General features: G+C 33.1%; 1 protein-coding gene across 1 annotated transcript; it reads right to left on the reverse strand.

Moving 5' to 3' along the window:
* Nucleotides 1-7,940: 7,940 nt before the first annotated feature.
* On the reverse strand, nucleotides 7,941-10,108 carry LOC115973963 (UDP-glycosyltransferase 92A1-like). The gene has a single exon (XM_031094227.1). It carries the CDS (start codon nucleotides 9,571-9,573, stop codon nucleotides 8,083-8,085), a length of 1,491 nt encoding a protein of 496 aa, XP_030950087.1. The 5' UTR covers nucleotides 9,574-10,108; the 3' UTR covers nucleotides 7,941-8,082.
* Between the last annotated feature and the right edge of the window lie 75 nt (nucleotides 10,109-10,183).

A 10,183-nucleotide genomic window follows, 5' to 3' on the forward strand; every position in this document is an offset into this window, starting at 1 on the left:
TTAAAAAAAATATATATATATTATTAACAATTATTACAACATGCAATCCCCCAAACGGAAACTGAGGGTAGGAACAAACAAGAAATGAATTTGAAACTTGGAAACACAAAATCAAAACGTAAAATTGTTCAACCATAAATGCAAGCCATACTTCAATAAATACCAAAGGGGTACCGAAAATTACGCAGTGAAAATGGTTTTGTTTTTTTTTTAGGGTCATGCTAACGAATGCCCTTAGGGCACTGGTTAAGAATCCAATTTAGGAAAGTTTTGACATCACTTTTATGGGAAATGAAAAAAGCTATCAAAACATTAATTGTTTTTTTTTTTTCCTTTTCCCATAAAAACTTTCTTTAACTGGATTCTTAACCAGTGTTCTAAAGGCACTCATTAGCATTTCCCTTGTTTTTATATATATACCTTTTTGAAGCTGCAGAGGCCTAGTGATTGGCCCTGAATGCATTCCCGCCAGCTCCACACAAACACAGAGATACACAAACAGAGAGAGAGAGAGAGAGAGTGTGTGTGTGTGTGTGTGTGTGTTAAACTTAGTAACATGCATGTATAACACTATCAAAACAATAAAGCTGACATTAATAACATGCATGTATAAAAATAAAACAAGGGAATTTGTATGGATTACTCATTAACAACTGCGAAAAATTAATAATCTCTAAGAATTATTGAGCAAAATAATAACATGATGAGTTTATGACTTTTATAATTGAAAATAATAACATGATGAGTTTATGACTTTTATAATTGAGCAAAACATGCATATTTCTCTTACATTTTTCACAAATGAGCAAGATTTCCTAATTCAGCAGGCTGAGCTCCAATTAGACTGAGATCCTTTAGCTAGCTGTCATACCAAATAAAAAAAAATATATGAAACAATAATATAAAATATTTGTTTAAAAAAATCACCAAATTGAAAACAAAATTAAACGGAAGAGAGATATAGAATACCAAAGGTCACTAATTTTTTAATATTGTTAAAAAATGAATTAATATGTTGTAGGCTCCAGATTAATAGAAGAAGGGAAAAACAAAGTATGATGAATATATACTATTGGTTTTACTCATCCCAATTTGGTTGCTCTACATCCCAAATTCCAAAGCAAACACTATCAGAAAACAAAGTTGGCCTTAATAACATGCATGTATAAAAATAAATATTCAGCAACCACTCCATATTTCTTCATCAAATGTTTAACGGAACTAAAATAAAATGATAATGAATCTTTTAAAAATAAATCAACCCATAGACTCCATATTTCTTCACCAGATATTTAATAAAAAATGAAGCAACGGAACAAAAGGAGAATGATAAATCAGTCTTTAAGAAATCAATCAACCCATAGAGAAGAGAACGAAACTATAAAAGAATGATAAATCAGTCTTTAAAAAAAAAAAAATCAATCAAGACATAGAGAAGAGAACTTTAGAAAGAGATGTCTGTATTGTGATTAGTTGAGAATGCTGAACCACAAAACAGTAAAAAGTTTTATCTGATCTTCCACTCTTCTCTCTCAACTTCCAAGAAACTCATATGCATTGACAATCTCCACCAACAATTTCAACTTTCAAGAAAAGCACATAACCCACGGACATCCTTTAAACCGCACAATCCTCTACCCCTACAAACCTACAGCCCTCTGTCTTTGAGACTTATCTCCCCAAATATGTACAAATTGCAACAGAACCACACACATACTCAGCTAAACTTATCTCTTTGTCAGAGTCTGCCAGAAGAAGAACAAATTTTTTTCCACTTTTGCCCGCCAGACCCTGCTTTTCTTTTCCAGGCAAAATCGTTTGGTGAACTATAAGAGATATAGAAGAGATGTGGCCGTGGGTTATGTGCTTTTCTTTTGATTAAGCCCATATAAGCCCAATTAAAACAATGATAAGCCCAAATAAAACAATGATAAGATAAAGACAAAGCAGTAGAGTGTAGGGCTATTTAGGATCCGACCAGCAAGAGAGTGGGTTTGAGAGAGGCAAGGAAGAAAGACATATTCGGCGCTACATAAATCTTAAGAGCGTTAGGGTTTTCTATAGATTTTATTTTATATATACTCTGATACCAAAACGACGTGTTTTGGATCTAACATTAAGTTTAATATTAGTTCCAAAACTACATTGTTTTGGTATTTAGCTTTAACAAAAACCAAAAAAAAAAAAAAAAAAAAAAAAAAAAAAAAAAAAAACAAACAAACAAACAAACAAAACAACAGAATCACAATTTTAAACCCTAGAATTATTTAGATACGCACCTCCTTACTCTCTCATCAGCCGACCAAGCCCCAAACTCTCCCTCTCCCATAAATGTCTACCTCCTCTCTCTTTCTCTCTCCTCACTTCTCTGCCTTCACCTCCATTGCTTGCTACTTGCTACCACCGTATTCTGCTCCTTAATATCACAATTCTTGGAGTGTCACTCTTTCCTCTATCATTTTCGCTATTCTTAGGAAGTTGTATAGAAGATTTCGAATTTTGATGCTCCTCCTTACAATGCTTTCTTTAAGGTTTGTTTATGTATTTTATTTTCAATGGTTTTGAATGATCTTTTATGGATTCAGTTTAGTTTAGTTTAGTTTTTTTTTTTTTTTAATGGGGTTTTTTGTGATTTGAAATAAGACATTTTTGAGAGAAAGATTGTGAATTTGTTTGTGTTTGTGTGTTTTCTTTTTTCTTTTTATGGTATATTTGTCTTTTTGAATGATTATGATGGGGTTTGAATTGTTAACTACATTGTGTTTGATTTTGGGCAGTGATTGACGAAACCAGATTTTTATATAGTTAATAGATATGGATTCAATTTATTTTATTTTTTTTTAAATGGGTTTTTTGTGGATTCAGTTTAGTTTTTTGAATGATTATGATGGGGTTTGAGTTGTTAACTACATTGTGTTTGATTTTGGGCAGTGATTGATGAAACCAGATTTTTTTTTATAGTTAATAGATATGGATTCAGTTTAGTTTTTTTTTTTTTTTTTTTTTTTAATGGGATTTTTGTGATTTGAAATAAGATATTTTTGAGAGAAAGATTGTGAATTTGTTTGTGTTTGTGCGTTTTCTTTTGTTTCTTTGAGAGAAAGATTGTGAATTTTTTTTTTAAATGGGTTTTTTGTGGATTCAGTTTAGTTTTTTGAATGATTATGATGGGATTTGAGTTGTTAACTACATTGTGTTTGATTTTGGGCAGTGATTGACGAAACCAGAAATTCCTAAGCCGATCTGGTCCTCTCATCCTGAAATGATAGAGAGAAAAGATAGAGAAGAGATACAGAGAGTTCTTCCTGAGAGAAAAGAGAGAGAAGATATCTGGAGAGTTCCAGATCACCTTTGGCCTCTCTCCCTTTTCATTGTTATATGCCTTTGTCCCTTTTATTGTTTTATATATTCAGGCCAAATGCATCGTTTAGCCCTCCACAAACAGACAAAAAAGAAGGACTCACGAAACCACTGTAGAAATCATTGTAGATGGCATAGGCGCTTTTTATATAGTTAATATACATACATACATACATATACATATATATATATATATATATATATTAATATTAAATAAAGTTGGCACTACCGAGGTGGTGTGGTCTAGTGGTGTTAGGTGATACACAAAGAGCTACGCCAAGGGTGAGGTCCCATGTTCGAGTCCTAATATGGACTTGCGTGGGGTTGCCTTCCTTGGCAGCCTAGGATCGCTAGTGCCCCTCGTGGGGTTGGGGAAGCTATGGTTCACTGGTCTCCCTACACCCCAGCAAGGCCCAGACCCTGGCGGGTAGGGTGCTACTATGGTCACGCCCAGATAGGATTGCCACATTGGTCACCCCCTTACCCATTTTTTTATTCAGCAAAAAAGAATTAAATTAAATTAAATAAAGTTGGCTAAATCAGCCTAAAGTACAAAAGAAATTGGTGGTGAAATATCCTCCATCCACGTACACAATTAAATTAGAGATATGTAAAACATATCGAGCAAAACTATGAGCAACTTTATTACCTTCTCTCTTAATCTGTGTTAAGGTCATATTTTATATGTAATTGGCTAATCCTTTGAGAAAACACACTTTACTTGTAATTTGGTAGATCTAAGTTGGTTTCAATACTTCAAGAAATATGTTGTTCAAACATATCAAGTGTTAGTATTAAAAACATGAAGATTGAACCAAGAAACAAATGAAGAAAAACTATTTTATTAAAAGTCGACAAATAGCTCGACAAGTAGCTGCTATCAAGACTAAAAGGGAAGCTTGACACAAACTCAATCTATCGAGAATTATGATTTCAAAATTCTAGATCTGAAATTTGGCCCAAGTTGATGTATTTGTTTAGGGTTTCTTTTCTCGCAACCCTAGACATATATAAAGCTTATTTTCAAGAACTGTCATACACAGATACAAAGACCAAGAGTTTATTTTTCTCTGTGAGAAGTTACTGTGTATGTACGCCATAGGGTTTTATAATCAAGTGCTTCTTGATCTTTATCATTTATGAAGTGAAGAACTTTACAGTCAATAACAATCATTCAAGTTGCTGAAATTAGTCACGTATTAGGATTCGTGCAAAGGAGTTAGTCACAAATAGGAGATTTGTGCATCAAAGGAAAGAAGGCTACTACAAGATCAAGTCCAATTGGGTATTGGAGTGAAATTTCAACTGTAGGTTGGTATTTTTGGATAGGCTAGGGTAGTGGTAAGATTTCTCATACTTGTAACCATTTAATTTTTTATTAGTGGATTCTTAGGAATGATGACCTCAAATTCACCCAATGAGGTTTTTGTCTTACGAGAGGTTTTCCCATTTATCAACAAATCACCATATTAATTAATTTTCCTCTACATATTAGTTTATTTGGTGATTTGTTGACGCCTCCATGATTTGCATGTAATTTGACCATATTAATCAACTTGGGTAATTGAATTAATTAACTGGGGTCAATCTATCTTAACCCAGCAGTCTGAGAGTAATATAATTGATTAAAAGACATAGAACAGAGACGAACATCTTCAATATTAAAAGACGTAGTATGTACTTGATTAAGTGTGAATTTGTATATTGAGGATGTCTTTAACGCACATGTATTGATAATGATATTCAATACTTATTACTTATTAGGTTCATCTAACTGGATTGATATCTTTCTTTTGAGGTACTGTGTAAATGTGGTTAATGCCTTTTCTAATTATAACAAATTAATAGTTTTAGAACTAATTTAATAATGTCATGTCCCTTGATATTGTAGCATAACACATCTTTTTTTGTTTTCATGTCCTTACCATTGTTATTGATATTGTTTTGTTCCGACCAAAACGGCCGGAATTTTTCGTACCGGTATGCAAACCGATACCAGAATACCCCACGTTTCATCTCAGGTCAAATTTCGGGCCGTTTCAAGCCATTCTGGTCATTCCGGACAATTTCAGCCAATTTTGGCCGAGATGTAAATCCCGGCCGATATAGGATTTGGCCTATTATTAAAAAATAAATAAAGTAAAGGTCCAAACGACGCAGGCCCGCCGTTTGCCTGAATGAACCCAGCATCTCAACCCACTTCTTCTTCTTCTTCTTTATCTTCTTCTTCTCGGTTTTGTATCCACTAGTTAGTGGGACTGGTCTTTTGTTTTTTTATTTTCTATTGTCTTGACTCTTGAGTGTCTTGATGTCTTCTAGAGTCTAGTTCTATTCTATCCTCTTTTATTGATTTCAAATTTCAACTTTTCTAAGCCCATCACGTGAGTAACTTTGGAAATGACAAAGAAAGTTAAAAAAAAAAAAAAAAATCCAAAAGCAAATGTGAGTCAGAGGTATTATTTTTATTTTTATTTTTCTCATTGTGTACAATGGTTTATAACTTTATATTAATATTAATTTATTTTTAAAAAAATATTATTATTAGAAAAATGTTATATTGATAACATTTTCACAATACTTACACGATAAATTGTAAGTAATAGAATGATATTAGCTGTTATTGATAAACAAAAAAGTAATTTTAATTTTAAGTTTAAATTAAAACTAATAACAATTAGACATTTATGATTTGTTGTAAAAATATTGTAAACGTAGCACTTCTTTTATTATTATAGTTTTAAGATTCATATACTAATTAAAATGTTAAGAACTTTTGTGCTTTGACTTTCACATTTATTGTATTTTTTAGGATTATCCAAAATGTGAATTTTATTTGTAGACAATTATAAATAAATTTTTTTTTTTAAATTTTACTTTATTTAATTTAAAAAATTAATTAAATTCATTTTTTTATATAATAGTAACACTTCTTTAAATTGAAACTTTTATGTTGTATACGTGTGTGTTCATATATATATATATATATATATATATTTTAGGAACTCCGAAACACCTTGAAACGGTATGCCGAAATAGGCCGGTACCGAAATATTCCGTTCCAATAGACAAACTAAAACAGGTCCGAAACAGAATTAATAACATTGGTCCTTACTACTCCCTTTGAGGCATCCATTAGATTTTTTTTTTATACAATATCAAAGGTTAAAGAGTGTAGAATTTTTGTGACAATTCTTGAAAAAAAAACATTTTTAAATGGTATACTGATATTGAAAGTGACAATTCATGGCCACCAATTTTCATGTGATTTTGGACCAGGACAGATCTTGGAGTGAGCTTTGTTATCGAGTCTTCTTCGATTAAAGCTTTTATATAATTTGGGCTTGTTTGAGCTGATTCAATATTTTGGTGGCTGTATGGTATCTTTTCAGCTTCTTTTGGGCTTTCAAGCCCAGTTCTTCTTTTTGGTCACTTTAGGTTGTGAACTTGTGATTGTGAGGGACGGGGTGTGTGGGCAATCACTGTTTCATTGTTCCATAACTTCCATGTGCTTTTAGCCTCTCGAGTCTCAAGTTGTTTTGAGTATTTTATTTAGTAGGTTAGGTATCCTCTATAATGAAGTTAATGATTTAATCTCTTTGTCTAGTCTAGCGAACAGTATTGCCTATGAGAGGTCCATCTATTATGAGAGACCCGCTATATAGAACCGAAACATGAAATAATTAATGTTAATTTAGAACATGCATGTCCTATATATATCTTAAAGCATGTTTTAGAACTTTTATTTTTATTTTTAATAATTCAATAGTTACAACTTACAAAATAAGGATTTGAACCCTAATTTTTCTAATAAAATAAAGTAACTAATGTCATTAAGTTACAAAACTCTTTGCCAAAGTTTTAGGCTTTACTTTATATCTTTGTGTTTGTTGTTATAATGTAATAATCATAAAAATGAGCATTGAAAATAATTTCTAGATAATATAAAGAAAAGAGAATGGGTTGACATGATCACTCATGAGTTAAATTTTACAGATATACAACTATCAAACTTTGACAAGCATTCACTTTAGTTTGTCATATATTCTTGTGGTTAAGATTTTATTTGGACTTGTCTATTGATGTGATTCTAGACCAATTTTGTGACATCTTGGTTACGGATAAAGATGTGTATAAGTCTGATTTGGGTTGAGTTCGGAGTGTTTTTCAACCTACCTAACTTTATGATAGCTCTAAAGGCCAATTTAGCTTGCACAGAGTTCTTGGTTATGTTAGAATTTTTTTTTTTTTTTTTTTTGGTTCACTAAAATATCATTCGCGTTCATCTAGTTTATTTGATTTTCATTACTTTTATTCAATTCTCTAAGGAGCCAAATTAAAACAATTTTAAGTTTTTACTTGAACATTTTTAAAATGTAGAATTTAATTTGGAATCACCTCCAAAATGTTGGAAGTATTTTGTAAGTCTTAGAAGACATTCTAGAACATAAAAAATTCGTTCAATTCTAGGCCTAATTGAAATAACTTTGGGTGGAATTTGGATAATATAAAATGCAGTAACATTTACTATTAGGCAGCCAAATGAGTGAAAGGCTGAAAGCCTTGAAACATACCCACAGAATTGAACTTGTGCAAGAGCTAGATAAAAATTAAACCTCAAATTGCGCCAAAGCAAATGGCATTGCCATTTTAGAGAGAGATGCAATTTGATCTACTAAATAGAAAACACAAATTAGGACAAGTTTTATTCACTTGGTTATTCTTCTAAATTCTTTTTCCTTCAATCAAAACAGCAACATTCTGTTCCCTCATAGTCTTCTCCCTCATTGATAATGCAGCACTAAAAAATTCATCCATTGCTTTGACAGATGACCCTTTGAAACCTTCCTCATCTTTAATGGCATTCCTGATCATCTCACTGGCCTCAAATGCTTTCCTTCTCATTTCCTTCTCTTTCTGTTGTGTCTCATTCATCACCAACTCAATTTTTGCAGCTATATCTTCATGTCTAACCTCATTGCTTTTCCCCCTAGCTACCTCCACACAAACTCCCATCTCTTCCTCCAACAACTTTGCATTGAAGGACTGCTCCGCCGCCAGTGGCCAACCAATCAGCAACACACTATGATTAAGCGCTTCTAGCACAGAATTCCATCCACACTGTGTTAAAATTGCAGACACGGCCTTATGGGACAAAATTTCAACCTGGGGTGCCCAGTTATACACTAGTAACCCTCTTCTTGATTCTTTGATTCTTTCTTCAAATCCTTTTGGTAGCCATTCTTTTGCCTTGAATTCTGTATTCAATTCAAATCCAATTGGTGGCCTAATCACCCAGATAAAATTCTTGTCACTAGCTTCCAACCCCATAGCCAATTGCATCATTTGTGAGGCAGAGATGGCATTCTGTGACCCAAAAGATACATATAGAACTGACTTCAAAGGTTTAGTATTAAGCCACTCAATGCAAGGCTCTAGACTCATACCACCTTCTCTGTTTTCCCTGGATAAAAGAATTGGCCCAATATTCGGCCATGCAGGGCTTCCAAGTTTACGTTTAAAATACAACAATCCCACCTGATCAAACTCCTCCACAGTGTTAACCAAAATCCCATCAGAGTTCACCCACTCAGGAAGATTCTTGCTTTGAAAAACCGACCAAGCATCAGTACCATCAGCCTCCAATATATTTGTTGGCAGCTGTGTAATATGAACATTTGAAGCTTCTGCAAAGTCAGGCAAAGAAAACTCATCTGAATTCTCCTTCCTGTGAGGCAGGTTCATCCAGAGAGAATAATAACATGCCAATCCATACGCACTACTAACAGTAAAGATTGCATGGAAAACGTTGAGCTCTTTAGCAATGCTTGCAGTCCATCCAAAGAATATGTCAGCAATAATGCAAAGTGGAGGGTTGCCTTGTTCAATGAAGTTTTCAATGAGTTTCTTGAATGATGGTTCGAGAGAAGTGGAGGCTTCAATGAGTTGGATGATGAGATGGTAGGGAAGGACGTTGGTGTTCTCAGTGTCCGGAGGCAGACTGTGGTCAGAGCTGGAGAAAGGGATTTCAAGGAGGTGAATGGAGGAGTTTGGAGGGAGAGAGGACCTGAGGTTCTTGATGTTGAGAGGGGTGTTAACAAAGGTTATTGTGTAGTTCTTTCTTTGTTCTATTTGGAGGGCTAAGGCTAGGTAAGGTATTATATGGCCTTGTGCCATGAATGGGAACATTACTATGTGCTCTTTAGTATTTGCCATTGATCTTGAGGAGTAGGAGAATGATCACTAAGAGTTGTATGCTCTTTGAAGCAAAGTACTAGTTGTGATGAAACTTTAAGTTCTTAGTGAAAACATTAAGCCTGACTTATATAAGATTTATTGACCTTTAGGTTGATAGGGCAGGTGTTAATATCTTTCAGAATAATCAATAATGCTATTTCCTGTTTGTCATATTGATTTTTAATTCATAATTGTACCACATTTTTTCAAATTTGCTGTCGTTAGTACTCACTTTCACTTGAAAAATCAAGTTGCTGCTCCATCCAACAAATAATTTCCAAATTCAAAATTCAAACAAATGATTTGGTGTTGGAAAGCATTATATGGATGATATTATATTGCAGACAAACATTTGTGAGATGATGCTATTCTAAAGGCAACTCGTAAAAAGGAAAAGCAAAGAAAAAAGAATTCCATTTCCCTTTTACAGACCATTCCCGGGCAAGATGAATGCTTTATCAGCAAAGATCAAAAACTTTTGATTATATAAAATATTTCCAATAGAATGGGACTTCTTACCTATAATAATAAAAAAATGTTGTATAGGGTAGTAATTGAATTTTTCTAAGGTTATCAGCAATAATTGATC

The sequence above is a fragment of the Quercus lobata genome, chromosome 1, assembly GCF_001633185.2.
Source record: "Quercus lobata isolate SW786 chromosome 1, ValleyOak3.0 Primary Assembly, whole genome shotgun sequence".
In the NCBI taxonomy this organism is placed as follows: domain Eukaryota; kingdom Viridiplantae; phylum Streptophyta; class Magnoliopsida; order Fagales; family Fagaceae; genus Quercus; species Quercus lobata.

Coding starts and splice junctions, on each gene's coding strand:
- LOC115973963 (XM_031094227.1), bottom strand. CDS start 9,573: ATGGCAAATACTAAAGAGCACATAGTAATGTTCCCATTCATGGCACAA.